At 42.6% G+C, this 23435-nt stretch overlaps 2 protein-coding genes across 3 annotated transcripts in view; one reads left to right on the top strand and one right to left on the bottom strand.

Moving 5' to 3' along the window:
* Positions 1–496: 496 nt before the first annotated feature.
* On the top strand, positions 497–17019 carry SLC35A1 (solute carrier family 35 member A1). Its single transcript, XM_079327245.1, has 8 exons — positions 497–877; positions 4012–4189; positions 8545–8704; positions 9064–9216; positions 10491–10557; positions 13546–13722; positions 14115–14249; positions 15540–17019. The coding sequence occupies exons 1-8, from the start codon at positions 649–651 to the stop codon at positions 15668–15670; spliced, it is 1230 nt and encodes a 409-aa protein (XP_079183371.1). The 5' UTR covers positions 497–648; the 3' UTR covers positions 15671–17019.
* A 116-nt stretch (positions 17020–17135) lies between these two features.
* The window catches only part of RARS2 (arginyl-tRNA synthetase 2, mitochondrial), a 29713-nt gene continuing 23413 nt past the window's right edge, over positions 17136–23435 (bottom strand). The window contains exons 15-21 of one of the 2 annotated variants that reach the window (XM_079327038.1): positions 22877–22944; positions 22668–22777; positions 21574–21669; positions 19780–19854; positions 18829–18892; positions 17505–17587; positions 17136–17405 (exon numbers count right to left, since the gene is read on the bottom strand). In XM_079327038.1, coding sequence (XP_079183164.1) covers positions 17237–17405; positions 17505–17587; positions 18829–18892; positions 19780–19854; positions 21574–21669; positions 22668–22777; positions 22877–22944 — 665 coding nt within the window. In that variant the 3' untranslated portion in view covers positions 17136–17236. Of the gene's footprint in view, positions 17588–18828; positions 18893–19779; positions 19855–21573; positions 21670–22667; positions 22778–22876; positions 22945–23435 lie in introns of both variants that reach the window. The other variant, XM_079327039.1, reaches the window with a different exon arrangement.

Consider the following 23435-nt stretch of genomic DNA (forward strand, 5'->3'; position numbering starts at 1 on the left):
ATTTTTCTGTGGCATTGTTTTTCCAAGGTATCTGTCTTCACTTTTAAAAGTTACCCAACAGGGACGAATCCCCAGAGCATTATTAAAAAAAACAAAGGAACATGAGGGGAGCACTAAGAAAGAACTTTGCTAACTGGTTTTTGACTATGTGCTTTTCTCTGTTGGGAAAAGAAACTAATCAGCAGCAGCTAGATGTGCTGCTCCTCCATGTTTTTAAATTATGAGCAGGCACCAATGATTAGATTTATTAATTGTAATATCAACGCAATTACTAGCTGCAGGTTTTTCTCTTTTTTTTTTTTTTTTTCCCCAGAGAAACATACCCTGCCGCTTCTTTATTAAACATTTTTTTTTCTTGCTGTGATCTATCTATATTATCATCATTTGCTTTGAGGTTTTATGTTATAGGCCTTACCAACAAACTGGTATTTCAAGAATTCAGAAATACATTTTATTTAAAAGTAAACTCATATGATTGAAATTTCATTTTATCCTACTTTATTCTTTTCCACTGGAGAAGGTACTGCAGTGCTGTAAAATACGGGGAAATACAATTGTAACCTCCATCTCGGTTTTGTCGCAGCAAATTCGTGTCGGTAGCTACGAGCTTACTCCTGGCAGTGAGAAATACGCGTGTGAGATTCCTGGATGTTTGCTGCCAATGAAACAGTTCCGAACTGCGGCCGGGTGGAGCCGGATGCTCTCCAGGATATCCAGGCGGGACGGAGCTCGACTCGATGGTTGGGCGCGGGCGGCGGGGCGCTCTGGGCGGCCGCGCCGCACTCTATGGTGCGATGGGAGGAGCGGCGGGGCACGGCGGGCGGCTCCGGCCCGGCGGTCCTGGAGCCTTCGGCGAGCACCATGTCGACTCCGAAAGGTGAGGACGGCGGCGAGGGGAGCCCGGCGGGTCGCGCGGCTCCCGGTAGGCCGCACGGCCGGAGAACGGGGACAATTCCCGCCCGCTTCCCCAAGAGGAAACGCGATCCGCGCGCAGACTACCCCGGCCTCCCCCCTGCCAGAGGGAGTGGAACTGTCCTCCCCGCTGGGGGCTGTGGCACCGGGCGCCACCACCGCGGGAGCGAAGGGGGGGAAGGGGCTACGCGGGGCCGCGGGGTCTAGCTGGGGAGGGGCTCTCCCCGCCTGCTTTCCCGCCCTCCCGCTCTCCTCCTGCCGCCCGGGAGCTTCTCCGCGCCGTGTGGCGCCGCTGCGGCCCCGGCGTGTGGGCGGCCGGTGCTCCCGGTACGGGGCTTGCCGGGTCCCCGCGGCGCCTCAGCCAGCTCGCGTCTCCCCCGCCGCCAGTTCCCCTCTGGAGCGTCTGATCGTGGCGCAGCGTCTCTGGGGCTTCTCCCGGGCCGCAGGCGGTCAGGGCACAGGGATATCCTCTGCACCCACCATGTGGGCGCCGCTGGTGTCCCTGGAAACGCCGCCGCTGCCAGGTGCCTATTGGAGTGTGTTGAGGTTGGGCATCAGAAGGAATTTCTTCACAAACGGGTTGCTGGAATGGACTGCCCGGGAAGGTGTGCAGTCACCATCCCTGGAGGTGTTTAAGGAAAGACTGGACGTGGCAAGGTGTAATTGCCTTGGTGGTCGGTCATAGGTCAGACTCGATGACACCAGACATCTTTTCCAACCTAACTGATTCCCCGATTTTCAGTGGCTCTGTGTACAAAGAGGCCAGAGCCCGCACTCTCCCGAAGCCTGAGCCTCGGGCGAGCCATGAGGGCTTAAATCCGCCGGGAAGGCGCCGCCTGCCCCCCGTCCAGCTCCCCATGGAGGGCCTTGCCCAGGGCTCCCCAGCGCCCGGCAGCGGCTTGGCAGGGCCGAGGGGCTTGGAAGGGTGAGGGGCAGGAGGTGCCCAGCAGTGAGTGCCAGGCGCCTCCCACCCTGGATAACCTGGCAGGCTCTGCTCCCATGCCAGGCTTGGCCCGGGGCTGCCTTCCAGGAGCCCTGGCGGAGCCCTTAGATGAGCCGTGGAGATGTGTGGGAGGCCCGCACTTGTATCCTGAGGCTTTGGGCCTGTATGTTCCCTTTTTGCCAGAAATCATTCCATGCAGGTGGGGTTTACTGGGAAAAAGCAAAAGCCTCTTCCAGCTCTTCCTTAGGCGTGTGTAAGTTCAGATTTATCAGCAGAAGTTATGGGTGCCCCAACTATGCTTTCTTCTGTTCCCCTTCCTGCACTGGTACTGATGCAGATGTATGAGCCAGGCTGAAGAAATAGCCAGGCTGACAATAATTATAAAAGAATTAACTTTTTACATAATGCTGGAACTATCTAGTGTAGATACTACATTTGTTGTGTCTTGCTGCAGTCGGTTTAGCCAAGTTTCCAAGCCATTGCCAAATTGGGGCTTTTTTGTTTTTGGGGTTTTTTTAAAGAGTAGTTAATAGAGGTAAGTTTATCTTTAGTTTGGTGGTGCATAAGCTTAAATCTTCACGTGTCACAGCACACGTGAAATCACAGCATTAATATAATTTCTATCAGCACTGAAACATCATTAGAAGACATGTTTTTGTAAAACCATGGGGTTAATTATATTTCCTGGTTGTTATGCCATTGGATTTCCTCTCCACAATCCAAATTTAATTTAAAAATAGGTTACCTCTTGTAAGTCTTTTCTAAGCATTGTTAGTCCAAAAACTAATTGGCTCTACCTTTTAAAAGTGGTTACTGACGTGGGTAAGATTGTTATCTATAAGGAAGTAGCTAATTTAAATGATTGCAGTGGCAGGAGGTATTAACTGTACCTTGCAGAAATGTTATGCAACTGAAGACATCTCTGACTTTAAAGAAACATGAACCAAAGCATTGGTTGCACTGGATTCAACAACTCATTCCTTTTATTAAATGGGCGAAGTTATTACAAAACTTCTTATCCTGTATCTCATTCCCTAATCAGCAGAGGAACACAAACACCAAATAAAACACATTTCTTTAGTATATTTAGAACATGACAGTGGTCCCAAAGGTGCTGCTGGATGACCAATACTCACCAGAGAGATGCCAAACATAGCAACCAGTTGGAAAAAGGATTTTGTAGAAACCGCATATTTGCTGATGTCTCGTATTGGATCTTGCCTTTGTGCAGAGAAACCCATTTGGAGTTGTATGCTGTTTGTTCTCTTTGCTGGTTCAGATGCAGTGTGAGCTATTCCCTGACCTGGGAATGCACTGGAATGGCCTGATGGAACACTCAGGCCTTGGAGGAGTGCAGGTGGATGGAAAACTGCCTTGTGCCAGGAGACCTTGGACAGGCTAACTCCTAAATTTTGCAGGATAGTAGTTGGTCCAGGTAAAAACTATTACAGGTATTGCTACTGTTGTAGGAGTATAGCAGTGGGGAAGACAGAGGGGATAGCACAATGATACACAGTCCTTGTGTGGTTTAATTTACTGGAAGAGCCTTAACCTTCGACCTTTCTACAGGGAATTTTTCAAGAAAGCCCTTTGTGTGAAGTCCCATCACTATTCAAAGCAAAATCTTCTTTTACTAACTTAGGTGGAAAATAGAGCTGAAGGAAATGCTGCCTTATTTATTAAGATTTGCTAGATTTCTTTGCTGATACTGAACTTTTCCTCTCTTTTTGATTTTGCTAGTCTGCCAATGCTCTTTGTGTCAGAGTTCAGTATATGACATGAAGAGGATCAGCTGACACTTCAGAGCAAATGCCTACTGTCAGCTAAAGAGCAGGAAAGCACAGAAAGACTTTTTGATTGTTATTAGATAAATATTAATGTATGATTAGTTTTTGCTAGAATGAAGGATGATAACAAGGGCAAGAGAGCATCTTTTCTTCAAACACTTGGAATTCCTGTACAAGCTTCTTTGAGAAGGCTGTAAAATTTAACCAAAACCTTTTTTTGGAAAGTGTTTCCTAGCATTATAATTATTGTCTGCTGACACAGTGGTGTTTGATACATCCCTCCAGCTGGAGAACACACTGTTTCAGTTCTTAAGTTGAAAGGACTTAAAATGGGGGTCAGGCTGAGTCTTCTCCTCTGTTTTGTTTCAGAAAATGTCAGCTTACTGTTCAAGCTGTACTGCCTCACGGTGATGACCCTGGTTGCTGCCACGTACACGGTGGCACTGCGGTACACCAGGACAGTGGGGACAGAACTCTACTTTTCAACGACGGCTGTGTGTGTCACTGAAGTTATCAAGTTGGTCCTGAGCATGGGCATCCTGACTAAGTAAGTGTGGGAGTGCTGATCAGTGTTTTGAAAACCAGTCCTTGCTTCTAACCTCAGATTCTGGGGTGCTGAAGTGCAGGTATGTTTGAAAATGTGGCTGGATAATTGTGCTGTGGAAGGGTAATTTTAGAGCAGGTTAGAGCTTGTGAGTCTTCATCACCTGAAACTGCTTTGTATACAGCACAATATTCAGGTGTGTCCTTTCTACGTATTTTCTATTTTTGTATGCTTTGGAATCACAGTTCAGTGTCAGCATGGATTATCCATGATATTTTGAGTCTTTAAAATGTTGGTGTAGTTGAAAATTGGGTTTTCATCATCTGCTGTAAGTCATCATCTATTGAGTTATATAAAATTGTAATGTTCCTACTAATAAATTTTCCCAAACAATGTTACAGACAGACAGTTTGCTGTCTCTAATAATCTGTAAACCAATTCTAAATTACTGTGATCAAAAAAATACTAGTTTCTGTAATCCCAGACTGCTGCTAAGCACTAGAACTTTAGTCCATGCACGAGCAACTCAAGTAGGGAGGATATCAGTCTGCTGCCTTTTCTCTCAGCTTCTCTGTGCTGCATCCTTCCTAGGGAAAATCTTTGTATATAAATTCTGGACTTTTCCAAAACCCAGTTCTTGCTGCTGTGGTAGATATTTCTCTTTGTGGCTTGTGGTACATCAGAAGGCTGGCTGTTATGTGCTAGAGGATCACGGAGTCACATGATGTACTTCAGATTTTCATCAGTTCTTTTCCTCTTAACATACAAATGGCGTTTTACTTGCTTTAGATGTGAGACAATATTTTAATTTGCTAAGGCAACTGTGACAAACTGCCTTTTTTTTTTTAACCTTTCATTAAATGGAATGTGTTAGAGAAGGCAGGTGTGACCAGTGAGGAATTTCTATTTTTCTTTTCACACACCCTGGACTTCTCACTCTGTCAGCACAAAATGCTGGCAGAAATTACTCTGCTGACATATGGTTCTGCTGTGATTCTCACTGTTGTGACCAATGAGGATCTCACTGGCTCTCTGGAGACAGTAGCAGCCCATGTTTCCCAATAGTGAGGGATCTCTGGGTAGCCTCACCTGTGTGCATAATTTGTCAAATCTTGTGCACCTGGGACCCAGGCTGTTTATAGTACACCTAGTGCTGCAGAGTCATTTCCTATGGTTCTTTCTCATTTATTGACACCTGAGCCTTATTTACCAATTAAAATGGGAAGAATCAGATTCACTGAGCTGTTTTGGAGGTTATAATGTCTATTCTGATCTGGTCAGCTGATGGGCTTTTTCTCCCTATAGCTGAGGGAAAGATGGGCACCAGCAGACACCATTCATCAGACCATGCTCACCACTCCTTGGTATGCTGGTGGGTCCAAAAGTTGCCAGCTTTCTAGTAACCTTCCCTTTCAGATCACTTATGAATATGCTAAACAGCATCAATTCCAGCACAGCTTCTTTCTGTGTCTCCTTTACAGCTTCCTTAGTTTTAAATCCTAACCAATTTGTCTCATCCAAGGCAAGGTGCCTTTGTAGTTCAGTAACCAGTCAGAAGACAGAGTACCATCTGTTTTTACTGTATAGCTGCAAACATTTCTTTCTGAAAGAGACTGCGTTGGTAATTGCAGTATACAGGATACTAGAGTGCAACTCTCCCACTGTTCCAGCTGCCCAATTTGTTTTCTTACACAATATTATTACATGATGCCTTCACTGTTTACTCTTAAGGCGTCTCCTGGAGGGCATATTGAATGGATGAACGCCAAAGAATCGTCTTCAAAAGAGAAGCTTATGATAGTTTAAGCTGTGTTAATTGTTAACTGAAGTGTACTCTCCATTTCTCATGCTTATTTAAAGTCCTGTTCACCATCTGGTAATTGCATTTGCTACATTCTTAGCTGGTACATAACTACTTAGCAATGGATGAAGAAAAGCAGAGCTGTTTTGCAAACTCTAAACACTTCAGCTTTTCTAGCATGTGAATTTTTCTGTTGCATAACTGATAGTTATTAGTATCTCACCTCTTCATACCCAGGGATTGGCTTTGTCAATGGGGTAATGAATTTATGGAAGGGGAAATGGCTTTAAAGTGAAAGAAAATAGATAGAGATATTAGGAATAAATTCTTTAGTGTGAGGGTGGTGAATCTCTGGAATAGGCTGCCCAGAGATGTGGTATATGCCCCATCCTGGAAGTGATCAAGACCAGACTAGATGGGACTTGGAGCAACTCATCCAGTGGAAAGTGTCCCTGCCCAAGGCAGGAAGGTTGGAACAAGATGGTGTTAGGGTCTCTTCCAATCTGAACCATTCTAAAAAGAAAAGTGATTATGTTTTAAAATTCTAACCTAGATTAACATCAAGAAAGCTGAATTCAAGCTAGATAATTTTTTATTTTCTAATTTGATCTTGCAGCATACTTATTTGGGGACCTAATTTTGCATTACCAGCTGTACATGGAAGTTTGCTTTAAATTATTTTTTGGCCATGTACTGAATTCAACTTACAGTTAGAGATTCTTGGTAAATGCATGCTTCAGAAAGCACATCCACTGCACAGATGAACTATTAGATAGTTCATTTTCTTGTTCTCAAAAACTAAAGGGGAAGATGGTGATTATTAGGCACTTACTCTTCATTGCTGAAATTTGGTTCTAGAAGTCAAAGTAGACAGAAGCTACTATTGCTGCTATGACTTTAAAAATGTGGTCAGCAAATTCACTGGGCATGGTCTGGAACAGAAGCAGGTATAATTTAAATACTATTTTCTAGTTTGACAGCCCACCTTAGTATCAATGAAAAGAAGTTATTGCTCCTTGGTATTTTTTTTCTTATTTTCATAGAGTAGAAGTATGTGCTAAATATATTTTCATTTCTGTTAGACATTTGAGATAGAAGCACTTTAGTCCAGCTGTACTTGGGTATTACCCAATTTTCTTGTACATCTTATCTCCAGTCCCAGACAATGCAACATGCATTCAGAAATGGAACAAACCAACAAAATTTACCCATAATATCAATGACTCCTAACATTTGATAGAGTTCTCTATCTAGTGTAATTAACCATGGTAAGCTGTAGCATGAACTTTTCTCCTTTCTTGTATTGCATGCTTCACTTTTTGCTACTTTTCCATGGATTTTCTTGTCGTGCTTGTTTCCTGTGGCCAGACATGTCTGTTTTTTTTGTGTGTGCTTTCTGTTATGGAAAAATACAAAAATAATCCCTGTATAAAGACTGCTCTCCCTACAGAGGGAAAACAAGCAAGCAAACAAGAAAAGGAGCTATATGTTTGTGCAAGTAAGGAGGAAGGCAAGGAAAGAGAGAAATTTGGATGGAAGGATCACAAGAGGGTAAAATCTGTAAATCTTTGGAGAGGAAAAGTTTAACAACTGGAGTACAGAGTCAGGGGTTGATCAGGAAAGAAAAATACACTGAAACAATGTGGTTAAAGCTATTTATTCATACAAGTGTGTGATTGAACCATATGGAGAGGTAAATTTAAGAGCAGTACAGTTTGTGAGTTGCAAGGCCTGTGGGAGGGGGCAGGAAGGATTTTGGGTGTTGGTATTTGTCAGTGCTAAATGAGAGAAGATTGGAAAGGGGAGCTGTAGGAGAACTGGGAAGAGGACTGGAGCAGCAGCAACAAGTAAGCAGCAAATGTTAGATTGATGTACAAGTGATAAGGGAGAACCAATAATGCGGAGGGGAGCTGTGAAAAGCTGCAAACTGCAAAAGCAGCCAGCAGCAGCACGTTCTTCCCCATTGCCTGCTCTGTCACACACTGTAATTACTTGAAGGAGAGGTGTGAAATGCAAAGATAGGGACAGGCAACAGGGAGTCCCCACACACCTGCCAGACCTCTTCATTTGTGTGCTGGTGCTGATCCAGCATCTCCCACAGCACGAGTGAGAGTGAGAGCCCATGGCTGACTGAGGAATAAGAGGTTTTTCTAGGTAAGTAGTATGCAAGGATACAATCCTTTTTTGACTGTACTGTAAGGCCCAGTTTAAAGGGGATCTGGAAAATCATGGTCATTTGTCATCACATGCAACCATTAATACCCAGTAAAAAAGGGGAGATGTGAACAACAGCCTTCTGTTCTATTGCCTGCATTGACACACTGCTACACATTAATGCATCTAACTTCCTGATTCCAGAATGTCTCTCTCGCCTTTGGGACTATTTGTCAAAAACCTCACTTGTTTTTTTCCAGTTAATTTTTTCTTTCTTATATGAGCAGAAACTACATTGTGGAGAACAAATTTTCAGCCTTCCCAAGGAATTCCTTGATTTGATTTCTGTTTTCAAGTACCAGTTTAGGAATGCCCTCTGTTAAGCTAATATTTTATTTTGCAGAGAAACTGGAAGTCTGACAAGGTTAATAACATCTTTAAAAGAAAATGTATTCGGAAGTCCTAAAGAATTGCTGAAGTTAAGTGTTCCATCTCTGGTGTACGCTCTCCAGAACAACATGGCATTCGTGGCACTTAGCAACTTGGATGCTGCAGTCTACCAGGTATTACAGGCTTCTGTCAGTAACAAAGTGGAAATATATTTCTCTTTTCTGGTTTATGATGCTTGTATTTCAGGTATCTGCCTGGCACACAGCACTCTCTTCAGCCTCAGTGTTGAAAGTTAAACTATGCTTTGTTCTATCCAGAGCATACACTCTGCTGCAGACTTCTGGCTTTTTGAGCTAGGCCACTCACTGCTAGAGTCACTTCAAATTCACTTTGTTGTAGCTGGTATTGGATCTGTAGGAAATCAATGAATATAAAAATCTGTCATTCTGTAGCTGAATTTTCTATTTTATCTTCTTGTTTTGGAGGACTTTATAAAACTATGTCCTCTACACTACAGTCCCATCTTTTTTAGGTGACGTACCAGTTGAAGATCCCTTGCACAGCTTTATGTACGGTCCTGATGCTGAACCGTACCCTTAGTAAGTTGCAGTGGTTTTCTGTCTTCATGCTGTGTGTTGGTGTTACCCTTGTTCAGTGGGAGCCTGCTCAGGCTACAAAAGTACAGGTAAGAGTTAATATTTTGTCTCTTCAGATAAAGAGTAAATGATCCTTGATCTTTGGCTTTCACTTTATTGTGTACTAGCTCAGGAAGTATTGCTTGTGGTATACTAGTTCAGGAAGTATTGTTTGTGGTATTGTTCGGGTCTCACTTGTTGGAAAAGCAACTGATTGCTACAATTAGTATAAATTACCATAGCCATGATAATCAGTCTAATGCACCATCCTAGGAGCATCTGAGTAATAGATTGTTTCCAGCAGTTGGCCTTAGTAACACTGTAATTGCTGGAACAGAGAATTTGGAATCAAAGCACTGGGAGGAATTAGGAGTGAAACTGCAGCGCAGTGTGGGTATGTCATTTAAACACACCCTTCAGAGGCACTGACCTAATACTGTTGTAGGGAAAAACAAGTGTCCTCTGTTAGGTCATAGCTACTGCCCAGCTGCATTAGTGGGAAAGGTGGGTAATGCCTCTGGGAGTACTGGCCACAGCCAAGTAGGCAGTGCCTCTGAGCACTGTGAGAGTACCCACAGAAAGTGAAACACCCACACTGCTACACTGAGCTGATCTGAGGGACTCCCCTAGAGCAGCATGTGGTACTGCAGTGAAATGCTAATAATTCTGCTCTACTTAATTAAGTAGCTCTGTGCCCTGGTTTTGTCTGGGATAGAATTAAATTCTTCCTAGTAGCTGATTCAGTGCTGTGTTTTGGATTTAGTATGAGAATAATGTTGGTAACACTGGTGTTTTGATTGTGGCTCAGTAGTGCTTAACCATGAGTCCAGGTCTTTTCAGTGCCTTCTACTCTGCCAGTGAGAAGGGGCACAAGAAACCAGGAGGGAGCATGGCCAGGACAGCTGATCTGAACCAGCCAAAGGGATATTCCATACCATAGAACATTGCACCCAGTATGAAAAATCAGAGAATGTGGCCTGGAGGGGCTGACTGCTGCTGCAGGATGAGCTGGGCATCTGTTAGCAGATGGTGATCAATTATCTTGTGCATCACTTAGTTTTCTTGGGTTTTATATATCTTTCTCCATTTGTTAATTGTACTAGAATTATTAGTAGTTTTTATTTTGATTTAGTTATTCGTTGATTTAATTTATATCAACCCACAAAGTTTACCTTTTGTTTTCAATTCTCCCCACTGGGAGGCTTTGGGGGAAATGAGTGAGGAGCTGGCTGAAGTCAAACCACAGCACTCTGGAATTGATTGTTGTGAAGTTGTGTTGACTGAAGTGTTGTATCTTTTTTTAAAATAATGGTTGGTGTTGCAGGTGGAGCAGAACCCATGGCTAGGGTTTGGAGCAATTGCTGTGGCAGTGTTGTGTTCAGGATTTGCAGGTACAGTATTATTTCTGTACATGGGCTGCATCTAAAGGACTGGAGAACTCAGTGTTTAAAACTGAGCATTCTACATTTGTTAACTGTCTGCCTCTAATAGCTTATTCCCTCTGCCCATAATTATCTTCTACTTTTGTTAATTATGGCAGATTCATAAGATGATTACTCCCATGTCAAGCAAATGATAGGAGCATGTACCATTGGTTTTACATGATGCTGCATAGAGGGATGGTTTGCAAGTGGAAGTGTCTTTCAAATGCTGTGAATAATACTGGAGGGAGCAGCATAATGACTCACTGTATACATTTAATTAATGTACATCAATTTTATAAAGTTTACTTTGCAGTGAATAGCTCCCCTTTGGTGATCACATGAAATACTTGCATTTTTTTTACAAGGGGAACTGAGCTCCTCGCTCAGTTCTTGTACCAGCTCAGCCCTGGTAAATACACATTGCCATAGATCTGTAGGTGGAAAATCTAACTGGGATATAGAGGGAGCATGAGGAAGGCAGAGTGGTGTAAAAAACCAAGGTAATATCCCCCACCTCCAGTACTGTAAAATCATACAAGAACAATCTTCTGCTGTGCATAGATGCTCATTACTCATGGAAAAACATTTTGGTGGGTAGAGGAGGAAAGGAGAGTGTCATTCTTGTTTGGTGTTGTTTCAATGAAATGGGCACTGTGAAGCAGAAATATAAAACTGTAGAGCTCAGTCAGCTTTTCCTGGAAGGTTATGAATTTCCTCATTTAAATAGATGCTCCCAAGCCACAGGACAAAATACAGCCTTCAGAGTCTCCTAAAACTTCTGCTGTCCCTGATGATGTGGGTCAACAGCTGTACTTCCAAAGAGCTGCAAAATTCAGAGCACTGACAGGCTGATGCAGGCAGCTTGAGATGCTTAGGGCTTTCTTCTGCAAAAGGATTGCAGCTTGGGTTTCCTTGCTGACAGCTGAAGCTCTGAGGCAGCTGCAAGGGACTTTGTGTTTCATCCAGAGAGCTCCTTGTGCCCTTGGGGCTTTACATGTTGAAAACATAAATTCTATTCAAATTCCCTTCCTGTTCTTCCTTCCCACGCTCACATGCAGCAGTTATTTTGCCATTAGACCTCCAGTTTTGGAACAGACCATGTTTTACAGTGTTTTTTATTAGTCCAGCAAAATGAAAAAATGGTCGTGTGTTTTTGTCACTAAGTGATGGAAAAGAAGTTTTTTCTTCAAATTGCTGATCCTGTGATAATTTCCAAATATCTGGGGCCCCAACAATGCTTTTAAAAGCATTGAAGGGATAATTTAAGGGCAGATCCTTTGTGACTTAAAACAGCTCTGAGGAGTAAGTTCTAATCAGCCCCCATTTTTTCCTTTGTCTGCTTAGTGGATTTGTGAATTGTATATTCACAAATCTAGAAGCATAGTTTTATTGATTTGCCTACTTTTTTCTCCATTTATAACATTTACAAGTATGGTTCATACTCAAGCCAAATTTGTTATGTTGATTACATCTCGTTGTGCTCTGTGGGTCTTCTCAGGGGGCACAAATCTCAAGGTAATTCTAGGTTATTTTAAAGACTGCAGTCATTAACAATACTAGTTTGGTGTTTACACTTCAAAAATTGATACTCTTATGAGATAATATATTTCCTTGGTTTTATAATTATTTGAGCCCCTGAAATATAAATTTGCCTTCTCATTTATACACCATAAATACTCACTCTATTCTATTAAATTATAAATTGCATTTTTCATTAATAAAAGATTAGCAAGGCCTTCCTTGAAGCTAACTTGGGCATTTTGAGGGGTGAGGGGGTAGGGTGTGCCTAGGGCTTCTAACACACAGATCTTTGTGCCACCTTTGTTGGTTTCATATTATTTTTTCATATTGTATGATTGTGTGTGATATTAATCACCAATAAACTTCTAGTCAATAGAGCTCTCACCAGAAGGTCATGGAAGTCTCTGGTAAGAGTCCTGCAATTGCTCTCTTTGTTTTCAAATGTGGAGGAAATTCCAGAGCTTGGCAGAGTCCTGAGGGGTGAGCAGTGGTTGTAAAGGCAGGTGGTGAGGGCCTTGCCAAATGTCTGCCTCTTAGTCTGACAAATGCCTCCTAACTAGTATGATGAAGAAGTATTTGGGGAGTTTCAGTAATGCAAAGCATAAAACCAATGCTCTCCAATGTGGCAGTGAGAACTAGAGCTTTATATTAAAACGAATTCCACTTCCTCAAAACCAACCTGTAGTTTCAATTAGCAGAAGGCCTCAGTTTTGATTTGCTCTTGTAATCAATCCCCCGAAGCTGTGGTTTCTGCCAAGTGCTCTGCCAGCACAAAGCTCCTGAGGAGTTTTCAGTTTCAGTACTGAGGTAATATAGATCCTCCCTTCCTCCCCTACCCCCCGAGAAAAATCGGACTAAAATCAACCTAAAACTAAAATCAACATAAAATTATCTTCCTGGAGGCTGTGGATTGAAAAAGGGTGGAAAAGGAAAGAGTAAATTTGCTGAATTTAGTCCCAGATTTGACCAACGATTTAGGCCTAAAGGTTTTAACTGCACTTAAACTTAACTGCCTAATTGAAACAATTTAACAAAAGATTTTATGAAACAACAGTAACTGCTTAGATAGCTAAGTTAGTTACAAAGGTGAAGTACTTGAGAATGTAAGAGAGGAACTTTTGCTGTAGCATGTTCATGCTCACGCAGGTGTAGAGGAGTTTGTACAGGGTGGAAAATACTCCTCCAGTTCAGTGAAGTTCTCCCATGGGATGCCTTTTCATCTTCTCAGTGGGCCAAGAGTTGAGCCTTGAGGAGTGAGGGACCAACCCTGGATCCATCATTGGTGTTCAGCAGTGGTCTTCCAAGGACAGTGAACTTGAGTCTGATGTCTCTAAGAGGTTGTCTGGTTTTAAAGTGCAATAAACCATGAATCATTCATCTCACTGAAATATTTTTTGGTTTTTGTTTGTTTTGTTGTTTGTATTTTTTTTTCAGGAGTTTATTTTGAAAAGGTGTTAAAGAGTTCAGATACTTCCTTGTGGGTGAGGAACATTCAGCTGTACTTATCTGGGATTGTGGTGAATTTATTTGTTGTGTATATGTCAGATGGAGCCAAAGTTCTTGAGAAAGGGTTTTTCTATGGCTACACATACTACGTCTGGTTTGTCATCTGTAAGTATCTTGTGATTTTAGTCTTTTTACATTGTTTTTCTTTTTTTAACAATGATAAAACTGATTGCAGGAAGCTACAAATTCAGTCTGACACACTCGCAACTGTGTTTTGAGGGTTTTTATTTAAAAGTATAATTTTCTTGGAAGTTATTCACTAATTCAATTTAAAATTGTGCTGAAATAGCAGCCTAAATAATTGAAATAGCAAGTAGATAATAGTTAAATGTGTTATTTACTGGATGCCACTAGACATCCCTTCCACTGAATGATCTGTTAAATCACTAATTAGGACAATGTAGCCCAAAGGTGGAGCACACTAGTGGAGTAAAATGCATAATTTCAGAGTAACCTATTGCACCTGTGCTTATGGTAACACCTTATCTGCTTCCCAGTTCTGGCCAGCGTGGGTGGCATCTACACCTCGGTGGTTGTTAAGTACACAGATAACATCATGAAAGGCTTTTCTGCAGCAGCAGCCATTGTTCTCTCTACTGTGGCATCAGTCATCCTCTTTGGCCTCCAGATAAGTAAGTGCCTTTTTGCCTTTGATTTGATGGCTGTGCATGTTTCCAGCCTGCTGTACACGGCTTATACCAAAGCCATCGTTTATGCCCCATCTCAGTTTTTCTTGGTTTAGCTTCAAGTCTTCTCCAGGACTCCTGTGCAGTAATGCATCACTGGTCCCTGTTGTGGTGCACAAAGGTGCCTGATGACTCTGTGCTTTCAAAGGCATCGGTGCTTTGTTCTTTCAGAGGCATCTACAACTTCAAACAGAAAGAACCTTTCTGGTTTAAGCAGCTTTTTTTTTTCATGCATCACTTTCTGGTGCAGTTTAGTGTGTGATACAGCTGTTTACCTAGGACTGCTGTTGATGGGTTATTATTTTTGTTGGTTTTAGTACAGCCAGTGCCAAATTCATTCCTCAGCTATTTCTTTACACATCCCTGATGAGTTACACCCACTACTGCATTAACTTTTACTTTCCTCATATACTGTGGACACCACCATGTGAGAAAGTCAAAGAGCAGCTGGGGTTATGGCTGACTGATGTGGTGAATGTCTGACAGGGAACAGCAGATGGCTCTGAGCTGTTCTGCAACTACAAAGGATTTTCTCCCCAGTCAAGTCTGTGTCTGATACTGTGCCCAAGCACTCCTGCTCAGTTCATCACTGTTTAGTGGGGGGTAGTTTCCCACCTTAATCCAAAGATGGTGTGGGAAAATGGTGGAAAAACTAGCTTTTAGATGTAGTGTTAGTGAGACAAAACTTAAGGAAAATTTGCATAAGGAGAAAATAATCAGTGTTTGGCTGCAAAAGAGTACAATAAAGTAGGGGATGAATAAAATTTTAAAAACTTACTTGGGCAGAGTGTTTTCTTGACAGTTCACATGAATCAAACCAAAACTTCCTGTGAAAGCCTCATTGATAGAGTTTCTTAATAACCCTGTCTAGACATGGCAAGGCAAAAAAGTGGTGTTATCAGAGGCTACTTTATCACATCCACTGGCTTTTTATGATTAAGTTTATTGTAATGTAAGCCTGTACAGATGGCACCTGGGACTGCAGGAGATGCTTCACTCTTGCTTTTATGACCACCACCTTGCTGATGAGACTAACTGGAACTGTGTGGGGATTCTAAACACTCTAGAGATCCCAGTGACAGATAATGAAGCTAAATATTGTGATTTAACAATAGCTTGCTGCCTTGTTTAGTTTTGGGTAACTTCAATACTGTCATTCAGATCTCATAACTTACACGGATTGCTGAATGTTTCTTATATGAATGTATTTATTTAAACTATTTTTTCTCCTTTCAGCTGTTACCTTTGTCCTGGGTGCTCTCCTCGTCTGTATTTCTATTTACCTCTATGGATTACCTCGACAAGACACCACAAAAATCCAGCCCTCAGAGACTAAGAGCTCAAAAGAGAGACTTGCTACTGTGTGATGTCCATAAAAATGGACAGATGGACAAAGAAAAAAATAGACTTTAAAAAACTGGCTTTTTTTTTTTTTTTCAAAATTAGCCTTAAGCTAGTCATGAAATGGTTTAAGTGGGATAGGCTAAAAGCAGAAGTTAGTTCTGTTTTACTTGTGGAGTTTCCAGTGGCTGACACTGAGGCTACACTGCAGCTGAGGAGCTGGCTGGGTATTTTATGGAAGGTATTCTTCATTCACTTTGACAATGAAGATTCTCATTTACAAGGAAAATCCAATGAAGGAACTGATCACTCAATTGTACATAATGTATATAATGCAGGGAAATTGGTTCTTTGTGTATTTGATAAACTGTCTTGCTCTTTGAGGGCAGAAATGCCTGAAAGCTTCATAAAAAAAAAATTAAAAAACAACTACTGCCAGCATTTTCTCTTAAAATACTTGGTAATTTGATTAATGACAGGAAGAGTTTCTCTTCTAAGGCAATAAGATGATGCAACTCTACAGGTAATACCCCTGCTTTGAGCATCACTTACCCCTGAGTGATGAGAGGTAGCCCTTGGTGTTTGGTTTAAAAAGTCAGATGAAAGACTGAAGCTGTGAATTTCCTTTTACTCTTTAACTGTTTTTTTATTTTGGCTGTAGGTGGTAAAGGGATCTTCTATGTGTAGTACAGGGGAAGGTCTATATTTGTTCCTGTACCTTTTGCTTAAGTATGAATGAGCCAACACAAAGTTTCTATCTAGAAGATCTTTTCTCTCTCACTCACTCTGTGCATACAGATGCTTGAAAAGGGTTCCTGTAATGCATGTTTGCCTTTAATTTATTAGTACCAGCTGTGTAATATCAACCTCCTTCCTCATCTTCTGAGGCCTGCCCGATCTTTCAGCTCTACATTGAGGAAAAACTGACCCTGGTGTATTCAGGCAACTTATTGATAGTCACAGTGGAGTTGAAATGTGACCAGTTTCAAGCTCTTGGCTACGTTTCTTTGAACATGAATTAAGCAGCTGGGTTTTACTTGAACGTGGGGCGTGTTCAACATAGCAGTGACAAACATGCCTAAATTCTCTTCCAGTAGGAGAACATGGTCCCCTCTGCCTTTTGCCAACAGTTCCATCACAGTACTGCTCTTGGGAGTCCAGGCTTCTGTGGTGGAGGGTATTGCCAGGCACCTGCTGCTCCACCCCTCTACAGGAGTGGGAGGCTCAGGGGTGCCAAGCAGCACCTGCCACGTTTGCCTGTGTGCACAGTGCTGCAGGAACACTGCGCTGCCTGTTCCACCAGCTGGGCAGCAGCCTCTTCTCGCTGGCCATCACATCAGTGACACAGAGCAAGGGCTGAGGAGCAGGGTGTGACAGCTGGCAGTTGGGCTTGGCTGAGATTCCTGAAAGGGGAATGCAGCACAATATCCAGGAAATGGTTTATTACAACTGACAGAACCCTTGTAACATTAGGCCTTGGTACACAGTGGCAACAGCAGGAGTGGAGAACTTTGCTTAGGGCAACCAGTTAACACCACTTCCTCTACCAAAAGGGTGTGATATTTACATGGCAAATACCCTGCAGTTCTCTTTTATGGGAAATTCCAGGTAGAGCAGTGTCTTAAGTACACTGCCACCACCAAATGCCTCAAGAAAGTGATTGGGACAGCGTTGCCTCCTGCAAATGGCTGTGCCACACCTGCTCTTAAGCACCTGTAGGATGGAGAACACAAACCTCCCAGTGCAGATGGAGTTTCCAGCCTGCAGTAGCAGTGACAAACAAGAGAGGATTCGTATTATTGTGGAAAAAAAATCAGTTTACTAAGAGATATGACTTTACACCGGACACAGCCTCATTACATTTGAGTTACAGGTGTAATTCCAAGAAGTTTCATTCCGTTGGCTAGAACTGAGCGTGCAGCATGGAAGAGACAGAGCCGTGCCTGGAAAACAAGGAAAAAAGTAATTTTAGGGCAGTGCTATAGAATAGGGTGCGGTTCTTGGGACAGCAGTGAGATGCAGAGGTGAGAACACTCAGCCCCCACTGGGACTCGGATCTACACAACACCTGTGTAGAAGGACACTTTGTCAAACAAAGGTGGAGAGGAATGTCCAGCCCAGCCCTCGGGGCAGAGCAAGCAGAGATACCTCAACAAGAGTGCAATGAGTAAAAGCTGAAAATCTTTCATGCACCAGGGGCTAGTACAGCCTGTGGATGTCGCTGGAATCCTCCCCTTGCTGTGCCTGGGTGACAGGCTGTCAAGCAACTACGAAAATTTCACACTCCCTTCTCAATATCTTGGCTGTTACACAGCTGGCTGTTTGGGAAGGGCTCTATCGAGCTTGCTCCAAATATCATAGTTCTTGAAATTTGTCACACTGTAAGATATTTAGAAATATTTTTATTTACAGAATAAGAAACTGAAATTTTCCTTGAAGCTTGACACAGTCTATCTTCAAAGGCACAAATGCCTACAGTATCTAAAGCTCAAATACAGACTACAGCTCCACCAATTCCACTGAATGTTTTTCTTCCACAGCACAGCTCAACACTTAAATGTGATTTCCTACCAAAATCAAATAGGTAATTCCTTTTGAAATAGATGAAAGAAAATAAGAGAGGCACTGTAATTAATATATCATTTACTGAGTCATTAGGGGGTCAAACATTGCCTGGGAGATCAGTAAAAAGAATTTGCATTTATTTGGAATGGCACATTAACAGCTGTCAGCCTCTGTGCTTCAGCTAGAAAGGCAATACCGATAACTTGGGATATGTAGGTGGCAAGAGGGAGGAGACAAGATTCAGTTCTCTCCTAATTATCTATCTTCCCACATAACCACTAAAGGAAACCATCAAAAGTCAACGAGCAAGTTAAATGCTCAAATGTTTACTCTTAAAAAACATTCAGAAGGAAAGTTGATGAGGTTTGCCTGGGTCTGGAACAGTTGTCCTTAGGGAGTGTTGTGTTTTTGGAGGATCAAGCAGAGCAGCCCTTTCTGGAAGGCACAGCTGTGAACAGCAATTCCTGCCTTCCAAAGCAGTGCCGCCCACGGGAGAGCCTGGCTGTTGGCTCCTCCGCCTGCGGGCTCGTATTGCCCCCAGTGGTGACACAGCTGGGCTGGCATAGCCCTGATGGATGGATCTTTCCTCGGGCTGCCCTCCAGCCCCACTGTGCCATACCTGTGCCACGTCGGGGGTGCTGCCTTTCACGGGAAGGGTTTTGTGTGCCACAGCTGCCAGGTGGCTGAAAGGGAAAACACAGGAGAACGGTGAGAAGGACTTGACAAAGGCAGCGCTGTGGGCTACAGAAAGCAGCAGAACTGGAAGAGCCACCCACAACTGCAGCATGCCATAGGCTGACTTCCAACAGCTTCTTCACCTGGCTGAAGGAGGGCATGGTTTTATGTAACCTGTGTGGTGTTGATGGCATGCCCTGACAACTCAATTCTCCTAAAATAACCCCGAAATAATCTCCTCGCTTGACACATACTCTCCCACTCCCTGCCCTCCATCCCTCCTAGAAAACCCACAAAACACAGTCTCAAGACTGGAGAAATCCTTGTGAACCTACCCTATCATTCCCAAGATGCATGATTCTTTAGACAGTTAACTTGTTAAAGCCTTCCCATACATAGGCTCTACAACTTCCTTCACCAAACCTACACCAGCATTTCATGGTGCTGTCTAATCCCTATGGGAATCAGATACACAGTATGACCTACACTAATAACAAGCTTTGTTCATGGTCTGAGATAGTGGTTAAAAGCAGTTTGGATAAAATGTCCTAGCTGAAATCTTGACACTGAGAGGATGTTATCAGCTAAAATCTGCTCCTAAAGACATCATTAGTCCAACACAATTTTGGGTTCAGATACTGGATTTCAGCCAAATGATTATTTTTTTCTTAAAAGTTGTTAAGTTTCTCCTAAGGCTCCAGCCTTAATCTCTACTATTTATTACATTTTTTGCCATTCTACTTGATGTATTTCCTGCTTCAGGGAAACTGCCCCACAAATTTGCATCTTCCCACTATTTTTACTCTTCAAAGCAGTGCAGATGTGAGGGCTGCAGAGCCAGCTCAGGAAGGGCTGTCCTCACTGGAGACACTGCCAGTATCAGCAAACACCTTACCTCAGCGTGAGGAGGTAGCTGACAATGTGCTTGGGTTGCAGATCCTGAGAAGATCTATACAGGACCTCATCATACCTGTGAAGGAAGGGAAGGATTATTTGGTGCTGAAGTGGTACAAGGTGTACTCAGATAGAAGGCTCATCAGACTTGCTTAAGCCAGAACAAGCACACAACCACAGCTGTAGAATTAGCAGAACTAATCTTCTGAAGCAAATCTAAGCTGTGTCATTAGCACACAACTGATTATTCCTTCCTTGCTCACTTATTATTGAAGGAGATTGCTTCTGCTCCTCATCATGCAAACAGCTCAGAGAGGCAGGCTATAGCAAAGAGAACACAAGAACTGTATTTGCTCCTGGAACATTATGTCTGGTTTTACATCTGAACACTAATTGTATGTTTCTAGGAGCAAAAAACGTGTTAAATAATCAAGGAAGTCAAAATAGTCCCTTAGAGGACACTGCCTTTAGCAAATGCAGTTAAGAATTTTAAGTAGATAAAAGGAATCATGCAACATTAGAAAAAGCAATCCTGGAATATAGAATCACACAGAATGGGTCAAGTTGGAAGGGAGCAGTGGGTGATCTGGTCCAACCTCCCTGCTCAAGCAGGGTCATCCTACATAACTTACACAATACACTCAACTTTGTAAGACAGTATTCAACAGGGTAGTAAAGGCAGTCATGAGAGCTATGTTTTTTCTTCATGTGTTCTGCCTTTTCACAGCCTGCAAGAAGGTACCAACACCTCCAGGGCTGAAGAGATCTCAAATTCAAAGTGAGGACTGGACTTGCTGAACTCTGCTCAACTCCCAGGCCCATCCCTGCCAGCATGTCCAAGCTGAACTGTTGTGGAATCTTCCTCTCTTACAGACAAGCTACAGAACTGGGGAGCACACCACAATACTGACAGCTCAGCATTCAGGTAAGAGTATTAAAAAAATCCCAAGAAACAGCTCACAACTTTCTGTGAAATACAATGGCACTGCATAAATAAGATGCCACGGGTCTTACTGAGAGCTGGCTGGTCCTGCTGCTGCTCAAGAGAGCGTGCAGCAAACCATGGACTGCAGGCAGACCTCTGGAGGGAATTATAGTAACAGCAGGGCTCTGCAGCAACACCTGTAGGTCAAAGGAGCCACCTGGTGCACTGGCATGACTTTTGGAAACCCTAATTTAAACAGATGGCCTCAGGAAGGTCTTAGTATGGTCAAAAGAGTTAAGCTGCTGGCACTGCACAGTGTGCAATACAGTATATAGGAATTCTCAAAGCCTTGGTCACTTCTGACTCCATCACAGGCTGCACAACATGGACAACTCACATCTATGAAATAATGAAAACAGAAATTGCTCAACTTTAAGACTGAATTAATGAAGAACACTACTGCTATTCACAGGTACCAGTTGTGCACTTTCAGTAACTCTGAAGGATGCTGAGCTCCCAAACGTGCATGCACATACTCCATCTACCTCACCACCTCTCTCTTTTCTCACATGACAACAACAGAACATGAGGGACCAATATTTATACAGAGCTTAGCATATTTTTGTGAGGACAGGAAATAATTAGGAGGCTCAGCTACACAGAGTATGTCCCAAATACTGCTTTTTCCATCATATAGCTTCTTAAGCCACAAGTATATAAAATGTTGCAATCCATGTGGCATAAAAGTAATTGACTCAAGCCATTTTTTCTTCTGATCATGTAGTCTGTGCCCTCTCAATAGGTCAGTGGCATATCCATATATTTATTTTAAGGGAAATGGAATAAATTTGGAAAGAAAACTAGACAAACCTGAGAAGATGCTGAAGAAGAGAGATGGCATCTGGCTCTTGTAAGCACGCCACATTTACATCAGTTAGCTCTGCATTCCCATGCATCTGTTCTAAACTAGAATGTAAGAATGGAAAACAAATGTTGGATGAAAACTACCTCTTAGCAATGTTGAACAAAAAACCCCCAGGTAATCTTGCTTTTAAGAAAAAGGGTAGGCTCTGCTTAAGCTGAATGGAATACTGAGACAGACTAGCTGACTTCAATTTAAGATTAAAAAAACCCAAAAAATTTGTGCTGGCTATTCAACTGTCAGTGGGATTAGAGATATGCATGGACAACAGGTCCAGAAGCTAAAAGGACTAGGGAGGAAGTCAATTCCCTACTAATGGTACCCTAGAACCAATGGCTATATGACAAGGGAGTACAAGAGGAACAGACCAGAGAAAGGGATCAGGCTTGCATGTTCTCCCTGAACACCATGTCCTGCTACCATTGCCTCACAACATCAGGCTGCTTTGCACCTTTGGCCTTACCCAGGAAGGAATCTTACATATAAACACATATTGAGGTCTGCTTTGGCAGTTCAGTATAACTGATAAAACCATTTAAACTGGACTCTTCTAAAAGTCTTTAAAAAAATAATTAAAGATGTCAGGACCTGAGTGAACAAGAAGGGATCCCTTTTCAATCTTGGCTATAAACACTGGGAAATAACAATGCTAAAAATAATCCATTAGTTACTGTGGTAGCCAAAACATCCAAGCTCTGTGACATGGTGTGTTTTACAAGTATGGGCATTTTGGCTTTTACATCAGTTTCCTTAGTTCTAGGCAACCATTCCTCATCAGTGACACCAACCACAGAGAAGCTGATCATAGAACTGAGAAACTACATGAACAGTTAGTTCAGTTCACGGAAACCTGGCAGAAAATTAATTTTAATTGGCTTGCTCTTCTGGGAAGTCTCAATGATTTCTATCTTAAACTCACACTTCTGCTGAAAAAGCGAACATGTGCCATATTTAAGGAGTTAGCACTAGTACTTAGCAAAGCAGTAAGTTAATAAGGTTGAAATTCATGTCAGACTGTGCTGTGCAGAAATGCTGCTCTTACCTGTGGAGTCTGGCATGGGTGTACTGCAGGAACACACCTGTGTCTCCCCGACTTTGGAGAGCTCGATCCCAGCTAAACTGGTAATCAGATGACAGAAGGCCCCGGAAATCCTGGAACAGTACATTGATGTCACCCAGACATGGCTCTTCATCTCAACTTGTAACTTCCCACAGACAATGTAGACACCTCATGAGGCAGCTCAGACTCACCTGAATGATGACTGCTGCAAGACCAACCTTCTCTGCTGTCTCCACAGGATCTTGGATCTCTTTGGTTGCTGAAGAGAGACAGAAAAACACTGTTAAGTTTGCAGTACCATAATGACTCTCTTGCTCATACTTGGACATGCCAATAAAAGAGAATTTCTTCCATAACTATAAAACTAGCAACATGGAAATTGTCAGGATGCATGCACCAAGGAGTCCAGGATATAAATCTCTATGAAAAGCTGAAAACAGCTGTTTCATATGGGCTTTCTCCCACTTTCCCTTGTATGTGTAGCAAAGATTTTGAGGTGAGAAGGGCTCATTATGACAGGCTATGCAAGCTACACTGAATTCCTTTTCAAAATGCTGACAGCCAAATCTCCAAGATCAGGGAAACACAGATTTTTTTTAACAACTGATAAAAAGCTCCAAGTGATACAAGACACAAAAAAAGAAAAAGTTCTTCCAATGGCTAATGGACCATTTGGATGTAAATTCATGCACATTTCATACCATCCACTGGAAATATCTGAATCTGAACTGGGAGAATCGCAGAACCCTT

This window comes from Erithacus rubecula, assembly GCF_903797595.1.
Source record: "Erithacus rubecula genome assembly, chromosome: 2".
Lineage (NCBI taxonomy): Eukaryota > Metazoa > Chordata > Aves > Passeriformes > Muscicapidae > Erithacus > Erithacus rubecula.

What these genes read in the sequence shown, in the direction of transcription:
- SLC35A1 (XM_079327245.1), top strand. Translation starts at nt 649, where the DNA reads ATGTTTGCTGCCAATGAAACAGTTCCGAACTGCGGCCGGGTGGAGCCG. An exon ending in AGCATGGGCATCCTGACTAA is followed by an intron (nt 4,190 to 8,544) that starts GTAAGTGTGGGA and finishes TTTATTTTGCAG; the next exon opens with AGAAACTGGAAGTCTGACAA. An exon ending in CTCAGGCTACAAAAGTACAG is followed by an intron (nt 9,217 to 10,490) that starts GTAAGAGTTAAT and finishes TTGGTGTTGCAG; the next exon opens with GTGGAGCAGAACCCATGGCT.